Source organism: Oncorhynchus nerka, linkage group LG22 (genome assembly GCF_034236695.1).
Source record: "Oncorhynchus nerka isolate Pitt River linkage group LG22, Oner_Uvic_2.0, whole genome shotgun sequence".
In the NCBI taxonomy this organism is placed as follows: domain Eukaryota; kingdom Metazoa; phylum Chordata; class Actinopteri; order Salmoniformes; family Salmonidae; genus Oncorhynchus; species Oncorhynchus nerka.
In genome coordinates this window covers 25,526,487-25,545,698 of record NC_088417.1, presented here as the reverse complement: position 1 = coordinate 25,545,698, position 19,212 = coordinate 25,526,487, and the positions used below count along the sequence as shown (strand labels likewise).

Sequence of the window (19,212 nt, the reverse complement as noted above, 5' to 3'; positions counted from 1 at the left end):
GGAAGAAACCTAGAGAGGAACCAGGCTCTGAGGGGTGGCCAGTCCTCTTCTGGCTGTGCTGGATGGAGATTATAAGAGTTGTTCTTCAAGATGTTCAAACGTTCATAGATGACCGGCAGGGTGAAATAATAATCACAGTGGTTGTAGATGGTGCAACAGGTCAGCACCTCAGGACTAAATGTCAGTTGGCTTTTCATAGGCGAGCATTCAGAGGTCGAAACAGCAGGTGTGGTAGAGAGGGAGACAGAGAGGGAAGGAGGGAGAGGGAGAGAGAGAGAGAGAGAGAGAGAGAGAGAGAGAGAGAGAGAGAGAGAGAGAGAGGGAGAGGGAGAGGGGGAGAGGGAGAGGGAGAGGGAGAGGGAGGGAGAGAGAGAGAGAGAGAGATAGGGAGAGGGAGAGAGAGGGAGAGGGAGAGAGAGGGTTGAAAACAGCAGGTCTGGGACAAGGTAGCACGTCCGGTGAACAGGCCAGGGTTTCATAGCCGCAGAACAGTTGAAACTGGAGCAGCAGCACGACAAGGTAGAACGTCCGTTAAACAATCCATGTCTCAAGGCTTAAAAATCCTTCTTTAACTTGTCTCCTCCCCTTCATCTACACTGATTGAAGTGGATTTATCAAGTGACATTAATAAGGGATCATATCTTTCACCTGGATTCACCTGGTCAGTCTATGTCATGGATAGAGCAGGTATTCCTAATGTTTTGTACCCTCAGTGTCTACAGTAATAAATACGTAATTATACAGTAAATAGAGACATTTTGAGTCCCTAAAGACATGTTTTTTATTGAAAGCTTGCATCAGTATTTAATAGCCTGCAGTCTGGTGTATAACTCTGTAGATAGATGAAGACTACTCACTTACGTTGCAAGTGTTAGCTGGTGTGCCTGTGTGCGCCTGCAAAACATGTGTGCCTACAGTGGCTTGTGAAAGTATTCACCCCCCTTGGCATTTTTCCTATTTCATTGCCTTACAACCTGGAATTAAAATTGACTTTTTGGGTGTATGTATCATTTGATTCACACAACATGCCTACCACGTTGAAGATGCAAAATATTTTTGTAGAGACACCTTTTGCAGCAATTACAGCTGCAAGTCTCTTGGGGTATGTCTCTATAAGCTTGGCACATCTAGCAACTGGGATTTTTGCAAATTCTTCAAGTCAAAACTGCTCCAGCTACTTCAAGTTGGATGGGTTCCGAAAGTGTACAGCAATCTTTAAGTCATACCACAGATTATCAATTGGATTGAGGTCTGGGCTTTGACTAGGCCATTCCAAGACTTTTAAATGTTTCCCCATAAACCACTTGAGTGTTGCTTTAGCAGTATGCTTAGGATCATTGTCCTGCTGGAAGGTGAACCTCTTTCCCAGTCTCAAATCTCTGGAAGACTGAAACAGGTTTCCCTCAAGAAATTCCCTGCATTTAGCGCCATCCATCATTACTTCAATCGGACCAGTTTCCCAGTCCCTGCCGATGAAAAACATCCCCACAGCTGATGCTGCCACCACCATGCTTCACTGTGGGGATGGTGTTCTCGGGGTGATGTGAGGTGTTGGGTTTGCGCCAGACATAGCGTTTATCTTGATGGCCAAAAAGCTCAGTTTCAGTCTCATCTGACCAGAGTACTTTCTTCCATATGTTTGGGGAGTCTCCCACATCCCACATGGTGAACACTTTAAGAAATGGCTTTTTTCTGGACACTCTTCTGTAAAGCCCAGCCCTGTGGAGTATACAGCTTAACCTCTTAAGTCGACCCTCTACTTTTTTGAACATTCTGTTAAAAATCGCGCAACATTTCAGCGCCCTGCTACTCATGCCAGGAATATAGTATATGCATTTGCTTAGTCTGTGTGGATAGAAAACACTCAGACGTTTATAAAACTGGTTAAATCACTGCTGTGGCTTTACCAGAACGGCATTTACATCGAAAAGCACAGGAAAAACTGATCACTGAAAATGGGAAAATATATCCATGCGCTACTTGAACCCATTGATAAAGGTGAACCACAATGAATTGACTGAGGTTGCAGTACCTACAGCTTCCACACGGTGTCTAGAGTCTTGTCATTTCCCTTCGAGTTTTTTCTTGGTCAAACACATGCAGGGCACCGTATCTCCTTAGGTCTAGGACCGGATATTTTCGTTGAGTTTCTAGCCGGACATTTTTCCAGACGGACAGCTAATGATCTTTACATCGCCTCCTGATGAATTTTATCGCTTATTAACGTTTACTAATACCTAAAGTTGCATTACAAACGTATTTCGAAGTGTTTTGTGAAAGTTTATCGTCGACTTTTTGAATTTTAAAAAATGACGTTACGTTTTGAAACAATGTTTTTTTCGTTTATCACACAGTCTACATATAACGATATCTAGGCTTTATATGGACCGATTTAATCGAAATAAAGACCCAAATAGTGTTTATGGGACATCTAGGAGTGCCAACAAAGAAGATGGTGAAAGGTAATGAATGTTTTCTATTTTATTGTGCGGTTTGTGTAACACCGAAATGCTAATTATTTTGTTTACGTCCCCTGTGGGTCTCTTGGGGTGTTACATGCTATCAGATAATAGCTTCTCATGCTTTCGCCGAAAAGCATTTTAAAAATCTGACTTGTTGCCTGGATTCACAACGAGTGTAGCTTTAATTCAATACCCTGCATGTGTATTTTAATGAACTTTTGAGTTTTAACTAATACTATTAGCATTTAGCGTAGCGCATTTGCATTTCCAGAGCTCTAGTTGGGACGCAAGCGTCCCGAGTAGAAGCAACAGGTTAAAGTGGTCCTATGGACAGATACTCCAATCTCCGCTGTGGAGCTTAGCAGCTCCTTCAGGGTTATCTTTATCTTTGGCCTCTCTGATTAATGCCCTCCTTGCCCGGTCCATGAGTTTTGGTGGGTGGCCCTCTTTTGGCAGGTTAGTTGTGGTGCCATATTCTTTACATTTTTTAATAATGGATTTAATGGTGCTCCGGGGGATGTTCAAAGTTCCGGATCTTATTTAGGGTTTCTTTTCATTTTACTTCACCAATTTGGACTATTCTGTGTATGTCCATTACATGAAATTCAAATAAAAATGTATTTAAATTACAGGTTGTAATGGAACAAAATAGGAACAAGTGGGCACTGTAACTACGTAGATGTGAGTGTGTGTGTGTGTGTGTGTGTGTGTGTGTGTGTGTGTGTGTGTGTGTGTGTGTGTGTGTGTGTGTGTGTGTGTGTGTGTGTGTGTGTGTATGTGTGTGTGCATGCGTATGAATGTGTATGTGGTGCGTGCGATAGAGGTGAGGAGAGTCATAACATCAGACACAGACCTGGCACCCCAATTACTCTTTCATTCCTGATGTGATGCGAGGGCATCGTATAACACTTACCTTCATGGCATCCAGCGCCAGCCGCAAATTGCTCTTGTCAGCCGCATCGTGAGTGTGTTTCACTAATTCCTGTAATTGGATCAAAACAAAACACAGTGCTATTTTATGCTCTCTGTTTTCACCAGCTAGCTAATTAGCCACACAGAGCCCGGAGAGAAGTAGGAAAAATAGAGATGACAGGTAGGCATTAGGCCATATCTCTCTGCCTGACACTTCAACTACAGCTCAAAATTATAGACAAACAGTGTCAACCAAGGTTCTACCATGTTAGAAATGAGCTGTGCTTATCAAGGGATGTTGTTTCATTTGGACTGCGACTTCAGGGCTGGAAAAACAAACAAGGACAAACACAAACGAAGCGATCATTGATTTCTATTTTCATGTCACACACACAGACGAGTTACTGTTGCTGTGCACAATCACAAACACACATACACACATACATACACACACACCTGGAAAGTAAATCCCAACCAACATCATAATTCTAGATATGAAATAAAAACGAAAGAAACCAGTAATAAAATAAATGAATTGCTGTGTGTGTGTGTGTGCATTCGTGCGTGAATTCCTGCGTTCTCTGTATGTATATGCTTATCTTGCGTGTATCTTGTGTGTGGGCTGAAATTGCTTTCCTGTAGCTGGCGAGTAAACAAGACATCTAAGCCGTTTGTCTGTGTTGTGGAGGATAAGGAAGGTTACCATGCATATCCTTCACACACACACACATCCCAGCCCAGCCCAGATAAATGGCTTCCTTCCCCTCTCCTTCCCCTCGCCCCAGTGCCCTTGCCCCAGATCCCTCGCCCCCAGCCACCTCGCACCAGCCCCCTCACCCCAGCTCCCTCGCCCCCAGCCACCTCGCACCAGCCCCCTCACCCCAGCTCCCTCGCCCCCAGCCACCTCGCACCAGCCCCCTCACCCCAGCTCCCTCGCCCCCAGCCCCTTATCCCCAGCCCCCTCACCCCAGCTCCCTCGCCCCCAGCCCCTTTTTTCCCCAGCCCCCTCACCCCAGCTCCCTCGCCCCCAGCCCCTTTTCCCCAGCCCCTCACCCCAGCTCCCTCGCCCCCAGCCCCTTTTCCCCAGCCCCCCTGGGCCGTATGTGTCTGCCTAGAACTCCTCAAATCCCAGCTATCACTCAAGCTGAACCTGGGAATTATTATCACAAGCAATGCGACAGGACCCTATTTTTCATTCTCTGCTCCTAACACACACCTACACAGTGAGCCCATGGGAGAGGTGGGGAGGGGGTAGCAAGAGAGGGAGATAGAGAGAGAGAGAGAGAGCAAGGGAGAGAAAGAGAGAGTGAAGGGAGGGGAGATAGAGATAAATAGAGAGAGCGAGAAAGAGAGAGAAAAGGAGAGAGAGAGAGCGAGACCAGATAGTACAGGCTTATTGATGGCTTCCAGTTATAGTGAGTTCGGAATAAATAGAGAAATGGGAAGAAAGGAAAGAGTGATAGAGAGACAGAGAAAGAAAGAGGGTTCTGACACGACTGGCATATTGATTGATTCTAGTTATAGTGAGTTGGGGACTGGTGGGAGACACTATGAAATAATTACAGAGGGAACAGAGAGAAAGACCTACCTGCCCTCCATCCTCCTTACCTCTCCTCCCTGATCTAAGCACTCACCACTCTTGCCTCCCATCTCTTCCTCCCCTCCCTCCCTCACTTCCCTCTCTCACTCCCTTCCTCCTCCCTCCCTCCCACTACCCCGGGAGCGTGTTCCCTCCATTGGAGTGGATCGGGGATTGGCACAGGCCAGGCCAGGTCCCCAGGGTCCACATGCAGCCCTCCTAGCCCGAAACAAACAGACAAACAGACACACACACACACACACACACACACACACACAGCCCTGACAGACAGACAGCTCTGACTGGCTCTCTCTTACGCAACAGTGCCTCCTGTCCTATGGAGTGGAATGGATTGCACCGACAGGGAGGAAGGGAGAGAAAGAGAAGACGGCTCGGAGCTGACCGCCAGTCACACGTCAACCCCCTAGGAGCGTACACAACCACACACACCTTTTCACCTTGCCCCTGACTGCTATCATGTCCCCCCATGCAGTGGTGGCCTAGGAATAACGTTAGAGCTGCAGGAGTCAGGACCAGAGGGCTGCCTGACTGACTGATTGCAGTAATGCCTTATCAGGGTATTCCCACACACTACTTTTCTCCCTATCCCTCTTCTTATCTCTTTCAGGCACTCTCTTGCTTATTCTTTTTCCTACATTCTATTTTTGCTGTATGACTACGACAATCAGAAAGTCTTGAAGGAGTTCCCACATATGCTGAGCACTTGTTGGCTGCTTCTCCTTCACTCCGCAGTCCAACTCATCCCAAACCATCTAAATTGAGTTGATGTCGGGTGATTGTGGAGGCCAGGTCATCTGACGCAGCACTCCATCACTCTCCTTCTTGGTCAAATAGCCCTTAAACAGCCTGGAGGTGTGTTGGGTCATTGTCCTGTCGAAAAACAAATGATACTCCCACTAAGCGCAAACCAGATGGGATGGCGTATCACTGCAGAATGCTGTGGAAGCCATGCTGGTTAAGTGTGCCTTGAAAACTAAAAAACATCAAGGACAGTGTCATCAGCAAAGCACCCTCACACCATCACACCTCCTCCTCCATGCTTCATGGTGGGAACCACACATGCAGAGATTATCCATTCACCTACTCTAAGTCTCACAAAAACAGCGGTTGGAACCAAAAATCTCAAATTTGGACTCATCAGACCAATGGACAGATTTCCACCGGTGAAGGTCCATTGCTTGTATTTCTTGGCCCAAGCAAGGCTCTTCTTATTATTAGTGTCCTTTAGTAGTAGTTTCTTTGCAGCAATTCGACCATGAAGGCCTGATTCACGCAGTCTCCTCTGAACAGTTGATGTTGAGATGTGTCTGTTACTTGAACTCTGTGAAGCATTTACCTGGGCTGCAATCTGAGGTTCATTTAACTCTAATGAACTTATCCTCTGCAGCAGAAGTAACTCTGGGTCTTCCTTTCCTGTGGTGGTCCTCATGAGAGACATTTCATCATAGCGCTTGATGGTTTTTGCGACTATACTTGAGGAAACTTTCAAAGTTCTTGAAATTTTCCGCATTCACTGACCTTCATGTCTTAAAGTAATGATGGATCGTCATTTCTCTTTTCTTATTTGAGCTCTTCTTGCCATAATATGGACTTGGTCTTTTACCAAATAGGGCTATCTTCTGTATACCACCCCTACCTTGTCACAACACAACTGACTGGCTCAAACGCATTAAGAAGGAGAGAAATTCCACAAATTAACAAGACACTCATGTTAATTGAAATGCATTCCAGGTGACTACCTCATGAAGCTGGTTGAGAGAATGCCAAGCGTGTGCAAAGCTGTCATCAAGGCAAAGGGTGGCTATTTTGAAGAATCTCAAATATAAAATATATTTAGATTTGTTCAACACTTTTTTTTGGTTATACATGATTCCATGTGTTATTTCATAGTTTTCATATCTTCACTATTATTCTACAATGTAGAAAAAAGTAAAAAATAAAGAAAAACCCTTGAATGAGTCGGTGTGTCCAAACTTTTGACTGGTACTGTACATCCAGAGGCGTCCAGGACTAGTGTATGATTTAAACATGGGTAACTGGTGATAGTCAGTAGTGCAGCTTTATCCCTGGTACTGAGGTAACAGTTGAATGGAAGTCATTCTCAGCTCTCTGAAGATATATATCTTACCTGTAGAAGAAGATGATACTTGAGTACCCGCTGCATAGGGACCACTAGCAGATCCCTCAGTGTAAACTTTCCATAGTTGGCTCTCTTTGCACATTCCTGGCAAACACAATAAATAAATCCTACCGCAATGTATTTGAACTGTCACTGCAATATAACACAAATCATATTCATTTAGAGAGAAAAAATATAGTACTTATTAATTGAAACAAATAAAAAAGAATTGCAGTTGGTGTGCCATGGCCTGTAATACCTATGGTAAACACTAGATGGCTGTATCTGACCACTGATTTAGACTGATGCAGACTTTACCTCCAGCTTCATTCGGATGTCTTCTCTGTGTTTGCAGATGTCATCCAGAGCAACGATGGCCGTTTCTACATGGCTACAGTATTTCCCATATATTAGCAATCTGGAAAAGATATCAGTATATTAAAGTCAGTATTGTTGAGGTGAAATAAATTGAGAGAGAGAGAGAGAGAGAGAGAGAGAGAGAGAGAGAGACTTGGGCTTGGAACATGACTTGGGCCCTGACAGTGAATCTCAGCAAGACTAAAATAATGGTCCCTAACCCTAACCCTAACCCTACCTCGGCCTAAACATCAGCGCCACAGGTAACTTCTACAAGTCTGTGAATGATCTAAGAGACAAGGCAAGAAGGGCCTTCTATGTCATCAAAAGGAACATAAAACTCATGAGGATCAAACTTTAATAAGCTATCGAACCCATTGCCTTCTATGGTTGTGGGGTCTGGGGTCCACTCACCAACCAACAATTCAAACAGTCAATTGAGATTCTGCTTGCAGAATTCTGCAAAAATATACTTTGTGTATAATGCAAAACCCCAAACAATGCATGCAGAGGAGAATTACAACTATACCTACTAGTTATCAAAATCCAGAAAAGAGCTGTTAAATTCTACAACCACCTAAAAGGAAGCGATGCCCACACATTCCACCACAAAGCCATGACCTACAGAGAGGAGAGTCCCCTCAGCCAGCTGGTTCTGTGGCTCTGTTCACAAACACGAACAGACCCCACAGATCCATGACCTACAGAGAGGAAAGTCCCCTCAGCCAGCTGGTTCTGAGGCTCTGTTCACAAACACGAACAGACCCCACAGATCCATGACCTACAGACAGGAGAGTCCCCTCAGCCAGCTGGTTCTGAGGCTCTGTTCACAAACACAAACAGACCCCACAGATCCATGACCTACAGAGAGGAGAGTCCCCTCAGCCAGCTGGTTCTGAGGCTCTGTTCACAAACACAAACAGACCCCACAGATCCATGACCTACAGAGAGGAGAGTCCCCTCAGCCAGCTGGTTCTGAGGCTCTGTTCACAAACACGAACAGACCCCACAGATCCATGACCTACAGAGAGGAGAGTCCCCTCAGCCAGCTGGTTCTGAGGCTCTGTTCACAAACACGAACAGACCCCACAGATCCATGACCTACAGAGAGGAGAGTCCCCTCAGCCAGCTGGTTCTGAGGCTCTGTTCACAAACACAAACAGACCTCACAGATCCATGACCTACAGAGAGGAGAGTCCCCTCAGCCAGCTGGTTCTGAGGCTCTGTTCACAAACACAAACAGACCCCACAGATCCCCGGGACAGAAACACATTTAGACCCAACCAAATGATGAGAAAGCAAAAAGAGAACTATACACTGGAAAGAATCAACCAAAAAACAGAGCAAACTGGAACGCTATCTGGCCCTAAACAGAGAGTACACACACGGTAGCAGAATACCTGACCACTGTGACTGACCCTCAATTAAGAAAATCATTGACTATATACAGAGAGAGGCCGGCATAGGCAGACCTGGCTCTCGAGAGATGACAGGCTATGTGCTCACTGATGAGGTGGAAACTGAGCAATACTTCCTAAACCTCCTGCCAAATGTAAGACTACATTAGAGACACAGATTTCCCACAGGTCACACAGACCCACAAAGAATTTGAAAACAACTCAAACATTGATAAACTCCCATATCTGTTAGGCGAAATAACTCCGTGTGCAATCACAGCAGCAAGATGTGTGGCCCGTTGCCATGACAAAAGTGGCAACAAGTGGAGCATCAACAACCCATATGTATCATATTTATCTGTTGATTCATCTTCCCTTTCATACTTCAACTACTTGCACATTGTTACAACACTGTACACAGCCAATAATATAACATTTTAAATGTCTATATTCTTTGAAACTTTTGTGGGTCTATTGTTTACTAATGTTCCCTTGTGTATTTCATTTTTGTTTATTGTGTATTTCATTTGTAAACATATGTTTCCCAAGCCAAATAAAGAGAGCGAAAGAGAGAGAGAGAGAGAGAACCAGGAACGAAGAACAAGAGATCGAAAGATCGAAAGAACAAGAGATTGAGAGAACGAGACAGAAAACCCAGGCTGGTTCAATCAACGCTGTTTCTTTCAACACGGAAAACTGGGAATTTCGTCTTTTTTTCATGTAACTTTTTACACAAATTCAATGTGATTTTTGTTGTCGCTGTTGATTTCACGTTGAATTCATGATTTTACAACCAAATGTAAATCAAAAATAGACGTTGAACTGACGTCTGTGCCCAGTGGGATAGTTCTGTGGAATTGTACCTCTCTTTGTAGTGGATGAAGATCTGGTAGATGTTCTGAGCACTTTTATGGCGGACAGAGTCTTGGATCTCCACCATGAGACTCTTGTGAACCTTAACCAGGTCCTGAAACACAACAACAGTCCATGACAAACAAACACTGAAGACCCATAGGGCTTGGGACAACAGGTATTAGCTGATATTTTAGAGAAGGGTCTACTTGCAATAACTGTGATATGTGTTGGCTTTTTTACCACTCAACGTAGCAAGTTAAATCCACCGACTGTAAGTCAATCTGGAATAAGAGCGTCTGCTAAATGACTAAAATGTCACTGCAATCTCTATCTGTACCATCTACATGTGGATGGTTGGGGTTTCTGTCCTGTAACTTACCGGAATGTTGACAAACACTTTCTTCATCTCCTCTGAGGACAAGAATGTCGTAAGAGGTGCCATAAAATACTGGATGTGAAAAACAGAGCGTAAGAAAAAGAGTTGGTTCCACTTAAACAGGAGAGGTAGGTAAAGCAGTTGCTGCCTGTTTACGGGAACTATTTGGGTCAGCCAAATAATGACTTGTTGCACAACACAAGTGATTTATCAGAACAATCTTCATCTTAAATAGTGTCTGCCTACGTAAGGGACGGTTTTCATAAAGGTCATGAATGGAATGGTTAATGAACGAAGAGGATTGTGAGAATACAGTATGAATGGGGGAGGGGGGGGGGGTATTTGGTTGTAGCACCAGAGGGGTAGGGGATGTATTTGGCAGTAACACCTTACCTTCTCTATGGAGTCCAGAGTCTCTGTGTACTTCTCCTCAGTCTGCTTGATCTCTGTCAGACAGCAGCTCCTGATGTCTGTCTCTACCTGCTTCTGTAATGATCACGCACGCACGCACGCACACACACACACACACACACACACACACACACACACAGCTGTCAAAGCAGAGCCTTAAAGCTAGAATCCATACCTGCTACATCCAATTTTTTCACTTATAAATGTATGATATACACCTATTGCTTCTTGAACAATATAACTTATAAATGCCTCATGAGCTTAGTTTAACTTTCGTACCGCATCAGAACCCAAAATATAAGCTTGGTTTACTTGAGTTGAGTTATTCATTGAAAGTGGTGTGGGTGGAAAAACACATGTCAACAAATCTATGATTTCTACGTGTCCTTGTTTTGTATGTCGTGTTTTGTATTATTTGTTCTGCACCCAGAACTCTGGGTCTTGTTGTTCCTGTATGCTCTTTTATGTTTAGATAAGAATTGTATACCTGTCATGTATACCTATACACCATTCTTGTGTGTGTTTAATAAAAATATTTGGAAAAAAATAAGAAAAAAAAGTTCTATGTACCCAAATAACAAGTGTGCAGTCTGTCACGCCCTGGCCATAGAGAGGCTTTTATTCTCTATTTTGTGTTTGGCCGGGTGTGATTCTCAATCAGAGGCAGCTGTCTATCGTTGTCTCTGTTTGAGAACCATACTTAGGTAGCCCTTTTTCCACCTGTCTTTGTGGGAAGTTGACTTTGTTTAGGGCACTATAGCTTCACGGTTTGGTGTCGTAGTGTTTATTGTTTTTGTCTGCGTCATTTCAATAAAGAATATGTAAGCTCACCACGCTGCACCTTGGTCCTCCTCCTTCAACAGCCGTACACAGTCAACATACAGATGTATTTTCCCATGGACGCGGAGTTAAATAGGGGAATAACTTGAGCTCAAGTCAATTTAAGATCTATATAAATGAATTGGACAAAAAGCTTGAGCAATCAACTGCCCCCGGTCTCAGTCTTAAAGACACAGGAATAAAATGCCTCCTGTATACAAATGACCTGGTACCGCTGTCACCGACAAAATAGGAGCTACAGCAACAGCTAGATCATCTGCAGCAGTTCTGTCAGACTTGGGCAATGACAGTCGATTTCAAGAAGACACACATTATGTTACGGCAGAAAAGGTCTAGATGTCAGGGAAGCTTTTCTACTGGGCTCGATTCATATAGAACACACACCTACACAAACTCGGGACAAAGAAATAGCTCCACAGGGGACTTCAAGCTGGCCGTGGATGAACTGAAAGTCAAATCAAGGAGGGCTTTCTAATGCCATTCAAATATATATTAAATTAGACACACCAATTTGGATCTGGCTCAAAATATTCGAATCAATAATAGAACCAATTGCACTTTATGGCAGTGAAGTGTGGAGTCCGCTTACCAAGCAAGAATTTGACAAATGAGACAAACACCCAATTGAAACCCTGCATGTGGAATTCTGTAAGAGTCTCGGAGTATAGAGGACAAATCCAAACAACACCCGCAGAGCAGAATTAGGCCAATTCCCTCTTCTGATTAATATCCAAAAAAGAGCCACCAAATGTTAGAATCATTTAAAAACAAGTGACCCCCAAGAGTCCCCTCAGCCAGCTACCAACCCAACAAAGCCCCAGGACAACACCCAGAAAATCTGGCCCAACTAAAGTATCACTAAACAAAAATAAAAATATATCACAGAAAGACCACACAGAAAATCTAAAAGTCAACTTCAATGCTATTTGGTTGTAAACCGAGAGTAATATTCTCATTACTTCATTATTGGCCTCATTCATTTCTTACTGTGTTCTCATGTTAATTGATATTACTCATTGAGTATTATTAGAGAGAGAAGTAGTGAGAAGTAGAGAGAGAGAGAGAGAGAGAACTCCATACACATTGACTCAGTGCTGGAACTCCCTGTATAGCCGTGTTATTTTTACTCATTATTGTTATTCGTTATCACTGTTTATTTATTCCTTGTGTCACTATTTTTATATTTACTCGAACTCTGCATTGTTGGAAAAGGACCCTTAAGTAAGGATCTCACTGTTAGTCCACACCTGTTGTTTACAAAGCATGTGGCCAAAACAATTTGACTTGATTTGAACTAACCAGAGGAGGACGGACGGCTTCAGCCTTCATCAGATCTTCATAGATCTCTCCTCCATCTTCATCATCATAGACACAGTCATAAAGATCCTCCTCGTCCTCCACGCCTTTCTCACTGGCACACACACAAATGGGTTACCATTATAATAATGTAACATTTATAGTGCTGTTGTTATCATCAGCCTACGCGCAGTCATACACATGGGATTGTGCACATGTTTGCATGCATGTGTGTCTGTGTGGGTTTGTGACTCTTTGTGTGTCTGTGTGGGTCTGTGACTCTTTGTGTCTCTGTGTGGGTTTGTGACTCTTTGTGTGTCTGCTTGGGTTTGTGACTCTTTGTGTGTCTGTGTGGGTTTGTGACTCTTTGTGTGTCTGCATGGGTTTGTGACTCTGTGTGTCTGTGTGGGTTTGTGACTCTTTGTGTGTCTGTGTGGGTTTGTGACTGTGTGTCTGTGTGGGTTTGTGACTATTTGTGTGTCTGCATGGGTTTGTGACGCTTTGTGTGTCTGTGTGGGTTTGTGACTCTTTGTTTGTATGTGTGGGTTTGGGACTCTTTGTTTGTATGTGTGGGTTTGTGACTCTGTGTGTATGTGTGGGTTTGTGACTCTTTGTGTGTATGTGTGGGTTTCTGACTCTTTGTGTGTATGTGTGGGTTTGTGACTCTTTGTTTGTATGTGTGGGTTTGTGACTCTGTGTGTATGTGTGGGTTTGTGACTCTTTGTGTGTATGTTTGGGTTTGTGACTCTTTGTGTGTCTGTGTGGGTTTGTGACTCTTTGTGTATCTGTGTGGGTTTGTGAATCTTTGTGTGCATGTGTAGGTTTGGGACTCTGTATATATGTGTGGGTTTGTGACTCTTTGTGTGTATGTGTGGGTTTGGGACTCTTTGTGTGTCTGTGTGGGTTTGGGACTTTTTGTGTGTATGTTTGGGTTTGTGACTCTTTGTATGTCTATGTGGGTTTGTGACTCTTTGTATGTCTGTGTGGGTTTGTGACTCTTTGTGTGTCTATGTGGGTTTGTGACTCTTTGTGTGTCTGTGTGGGTTTGGGACTCTTTGTGTGTCTGTGTGGGTTTGGGACTTTTTGTGTGTATGTTTGGGTTTGTGACTCTTTGTGTGTCTGTGTGGGTTTGTGACTCTTTGTTTGTATGTGTGGGTTTGTGACTGTGTGTCTATGTGGGTTTGTGACTCTTTGTGTGTCTGTGTGGGTTTGGGACTTTTTGTGTGTATGTTTGGGTTTGTGACTCTTTGTATGTCTATGTGGGTTTGTGACTCTTTGTGTGTCTATGTGGGTTTGTGACTCTTTGTGTGTCTGTGTGGGTTTGGGACTCTGTGTGTGTCTGTGTGGGTTTGGGACTTTTTGTGTGTATGTTTGGGTTTGTGACTCTTTGTGTGTCTGTGTGGGTTTGTGACTCTTTGTTTGTATGTGTGGGTTTGTGACTGTGTGTCTATGTGTCTATGTGGGTTTGTGACTCTTTGTGTGTCTGCGTGGGTTTGGGACTTTTTGTGTGTATGTTTGGGTTTGTGACTCTTTGTATGTCTATGTGGGTTTGTGACTCTTTGTATGTCTATGTGGGTTTGGGACTCTTTGTGTGTCTGTGTGGGTTTGGGACTTTTTGTGTGTATGTTTGGGTTTGTGACTCTTTGTGTGTCTGTGTGGGTTTGGGACTCTTTGTGTGTCTTTGTGGCTTTGTGACTCTTTGTGTGTCTTTGTGGGTTTGTGACTCTTTGTGTGTCTGTGTGGGTTTGTGACTCTTTGTGTGTCTTTGTGGGTTTGTGACTCTTTGTGTGTCTTTGTGGGTTTGTGACTCTTTGTGTGTCTGTGTGAGTTTGTGACTCTTTGTGTGTCTGTGTGGATTTGTGACTCTTTGTGTGTCTGTGTGGGTTTGGGACTCTTTGTGTGTCTGTGTGGGTTTGTCCAGAAGCCTGGGACAGTGTAAGTGTGAGTAGAGCCACTGGCCATCTCTGACAGCCTACATCAACTAAGCCAATTAGCTTAGCAGCTGTGTTATCCCAGAAGAAGCCAGGGACAAAAAGTTGTGAGTAGACCAGTAAGAGACCGTAAGACAGGCCAAGAGGTGGACTTACTCAATCAAGTCTTCTAGGTGGTTATAGATGTCCTCATCTTCTTCTAGACTCTCCTCTGAAGGAAAAGCCCTTTGGAAAGAAAAGCGATGTCATGCCACCAAACATGTACTAATACAAAACCCAATTAGATTTTTTAATTGGAATAAACACTTGGTCAGAACTTACTTTATTCCAGTTTGTTCTGAAATCGTGGTGTGGGACAGTTTGGACAATGTGTCCATAACCTGCAATGAAAATGAATGGAAACGTTATAGACTTGGTTATTGTAATGATCATATTAATGTTGTACTTCTGCGTTTAAGTCAGTAGAGGGCAGTGTCATCCAATAGTAGAGCATTACCTAAGAGACCTGTGGAAGAGTAGTAAATAGTGAGTATAAAAATAAATAAAAATAGTGAGTGATTACATGACATTCCAACATAATCCATAAAGTTAAGAACATGGTGTTTAATTGCAAAGTTAATTAACATATTTTTGTTTCTTGTTTCCGACATCACCGGATGTTCTTTAAACACCAACCCGAGAGGCTTGTAGGAAACCCAAATAAAAGGCTATGACTTTATCAGCTGCTAAAGAATGTCATCAATACAGCACAACATGGAATAATCAGTGTGTCTTAGGTCCTTGTACCTTCAGTCTGGCATCAATCACTATCAACAGATATGAGAATAATCCATAACATTCAGTATCAAGTCTAGTGACCATCAACCCAGACCTTGAGTGTCAAAAACAGAACATGAAATCATATGTAATTACAGAAAGGGGAAATATATAAATATGCAAAATAATGTGATAATCACTCTAAACTGAATGTGAACCTTCGTGATCTTATATTTCCCCATTACAATCCCTATAGAAATTCCTGTTAATAAATCACGCTACATAAATTACTAGATAAAATAGCAATGAAATTGCAAAAATACAAATAGACCAATATGGCGATACAATAGTGTAAACGTGGTTGAAGAATAAAATCAATGATTGTATCTTTAAATTAATTAGTAGTGTTTGGCTCTGTGAGTCAATTAACATGTGACACGACATGTCATTTCACGCTGAATTGGTCCGTGATGACAATGCCCTTGACCTGATACAGTACAATAAGAGCATTGTATGCTGGGTGATCAAAAAGACAACTTTCAACAAACATGTTCTTATAGTGGCTTCATATTGCGTAACCTATAGAAATCTCCTTTTGATTCATTGGTGTCATTTCTTCCCTTTTCTCTGTAGACGATCTATTGGCCTGTAAACGCAGACTCACACACACTTCATCACTAGCCCTCAGCTCTCACTGATCAATACTGATCACACTAGCTCATCTAGATGTTCCCTCACCCAGCCACGCTACTAATAGACACACACAACCACACACAGGATATTGGCCAAGAGATCTATAGTTTTTAATTGGCCTGTGACTCAAAGCAGATTGATGATACTACTATTGCTCTCCACTGGACTGGGTTAGGTGAAGTGCATTATGGTTGTGGTCCATTCTGCTGTTGACCCCAACTAGAGGTCACAGTAACGTGTTAGTGTTATTGAATGTTTTATCTTTTTATTTTGTTTTATTATTTGACCTTTATTGAACTAGGCTAGTCAGTTAAGAACAAGTTCTTATTTCCAATGACGGCCTAGGAACAGGGGTAGAACGACAGATTTTTACCTCGTCAGCTCAGGGATTCAATATTGCAACCGTTCGGTTACTAGTCCAACGCTCTAACCACTAGGCTACCTGCCGCCCCAATGTGTCAGATAAGGGTGTAGTATTTCCCCAACATGACCGCAGGCCCTGTGGGGCCCAGACAGACAGGGAGATGGAGTGGGATGGAGAGCAAGAAGGACAGAGAGGGGAAAAGAGAGAGAGAAAAACAGAGCAAACTAGATTGCTATTTGGCCCTACACAGAGAGTACACAGTGGCAGAAAACCTGACCACTGTGACTGACGCAATCTTAAGGAAAGATTTGACTATGTATAGACTCAGTGAGCATAGCCTTGCTATTGAGAAAGGCCGCCGTAGGCAGACCTGGCTCTCAAGAGAAGACAGGCTATGTGCCCACTGCCCACAAAATGAGGTGGAAACTGAGCTGCACTTCCTAACCTAGAGACACATATTTCCCTCAGAATACACAGATCCACAAAGAATTTGAAAACAAACCCAATTTTGATTAACTCCCATATCTACTGGGTGAAATACCACAGTGTGCCATCACTGCAGATTTGTGACCTGTTGCCACAAGAAAAAAGCAACCAATGAGGATAAACATCATTGTAAATAAACCCTTATTTATGTTTATTCATTTTCCCTTTTGTAATTGAACTATTTGGACATCGTTACAACACTGTATATTGACATAATATGACATTTGAAATGTCTTTATTCTTTTGGAACTTCTGTGAGCGTAAAGTTTACTGTTAATGTTTATTGTTTATTTTACTTTTGTTTATTATCTATTTCACTTGCTTTGGCAATGTTAACATGTTCGCCATGCCAATAAATCTATTGAATTGAATTGAATTGAGAGAGAGAGAGAGAGAGAGAGAGAGAGAGAGAGAGAGAGAGAGAGAGAGAGTGAGAGAGAGAGAGAGAGAGAGAGAGAGAGAGAGGGCGAAAGAAAGAGAGAGAAAGAGGGAGATGGTGAGAGAGGGAGATAAAGATAAGGAAAGAGAGAGAGATGGAAGAGAGAGGGGTAGAGAGAGAAAGACAAGGAATCACACGTGTTTCCATTGTTAGCATCACCTCAGACACTATCTACTGAAACCCCTGTGACACTGTGTGTGTGACCAGCATACCATGGGGTCACTGTTGTGGGGAAACACTATTTATCATCACAGACAGAAGAGGAGCACAGAAGTGCATATGTAAAAATGTGTGTATGTAGTGGAAAAATAGAAAGAGTGAACAAATGTGAACGATGATGAAGGACAGAGATGAAGATGTGTGTAGTGACTTTCTGACAAAGGCGTGTTGATTCAATTTGACATTATCTGGATGGATGGCTGTATATTTGCATCTCGCAGGATAGTCACACTTTCGCCGTGGCAATTTTCAGGTAGAGGCGTTCTCACGGAGGTCCTGGGGAGACTGACACCAGGAGAAGTGTGATGACTGATGAAACTTGAAATGACTAAATGAATGTTACTGTGTGAAGGCAGTGTTTGGATTGTTTCAAGAGGTCTTAAAGACCTATGTATTTTGATATGTTTTATTGTACAGACCCTGTGTTATTCTGTTTGTCGGACGGCGGACAGATCCAGAGGAGCGACACAGGGGTGTGCTCTTATCATACAGTGTTGAGGTGTGATGATTAGATTAGAGACTGCATGTGTAGTTTTATGCCTTCTGTTTTAATGTTTTGAACCATGCAAAGTGAGGTTAATTTTTATGATGGAAGATACTGGGATGTGGCGCTCTTGGAAGAATAAAAGCTGGGTTTAAACGTTGATCTCTTGGCATTCTCTCAACCAGCTTCATGAGGTAGTCACCTGGAATGCCTGGAATGCACCTGGAATGCATTTCAAGTAATGTGCCATGTTAAAAGTTCATTTGTGGTATTTTTTTCCTTCTTACTGCATTTGAGACAATCAGTTGTGTTTTGACAAGGTAGGGGTGGCATACATAAGATAGCCCTATTTGGTAAAATACCAAGTACATATTATGGCAAAAAAAAGCTCAAATAAGCAAAGAGAAATTACAGTTCATCATTACTTTAACACGTGAAGTTCAGTCAATCCGGACAATTTCAAGAACTTTGAAAGTTTCTTCAAGTGCAGTGGCTAAAACCAGCAAGCGCTATGACGAAACCAGCACTCATGAGGAACGCCACAGGACCGCCACAGGAAAGGACAACCCAGAGTTACCTCTGCTGCAGAGGATAAGTTCATTAGCGGTACCAGCCTCAGAAATTGCAGCCCAAACAAATGCTTCACAGAGTTCAAGTAACAGACACATCTCAACATCAACTGTTCAGAGGAGACTGGGTGGAATCAGGCCTTCATGGTCGAATTGCTGCAAAGAAACAACTACTAAAGGACACCAATAAGAAGAAGAGATTTGCTTGGACCAAGAAACACAAGCGATGGACATTAGACTGGTTGGAAATCTGTCCTTTGGTCTGACACGCAGTGTAGGTGAATGGATGATCTCCGCATGTGTGGTTCCCACCATGAAGCATGGAGGAGGAGATGTGATGATGTGGGGGTGCTTTGATGGTGACACTGACTGTGATTTATTTTGAATTCAAGGCACACTTAACCAGCATGGCTACCACAGCATTTTGCAGCTATACGCCATCCCATCTGGTTGGAGTATCATTTGTTTTTCAACAGGACAATGACCCAACACACCTCCAGGCTGTGTAAGGGCTATTTGACCAAGAAGAAGAGTGATGGAGTGCTGCATCAGATGACCTGGCATCCACAATCACCCGACCTCAACCCAATTGAGATGGTTTGGGATAAGTTGGACCGCAGAATGAAGGAGAAGCAGCCAACAAGTG

At 43.2% G+C, this 19,212-nt stretch overlaps 1 protein-coding gene across 1 annotated transcript in view; it reads right to left on the bottom strand.

Moving 5' to 3' along the window:
* LOC115105043 (guanine nucleotide exchange factor VAV3) overlaps window positions 1-19,212 on the bottom strand; it is a 157,053-nt gene that overhangs the window by 70,130 nt on the left and 67,711 nt on the right. The window contains exons 3-11 of the mRNA XM_065007087.1: window positions 14,878-14,936; window positions 14,713-14,781; window positions 12,629-12,740; window positions 10,472-10,564; window positions 10,082-10,150; window positions 9,711-9,814; window positions 7,412-7,511; window positions 7,103-7,198; window positions 3,376-3,444 (exon numbers count right to left, since the gene is read on the bottom strand). Coding sequence (XP_064863159.1) covers window positions 3,376-3,444; window positions 7,103-7,198; window positions 7,412-7,511; window positions 9,711-9,814; window positions 10,082-10,150; window positions 10,472-10,564; window positions 12,629-12,740; window positions 14,713-14,781; window positions 14,878-14,936 — 771 coding nt within the window. The remainder of the gene's footprint in view (window positions 1-3,375; window positions 3,445-7,102; window positions 7,199-7,411; window positions 7,512-9,710; window positions 9,815-10,081; window positions 10,151-10,471; window positions 10,565-12,628; window positions 12,741-14,712; window positions 14,782-14,877; window positions 14,937-19,212) is intronic.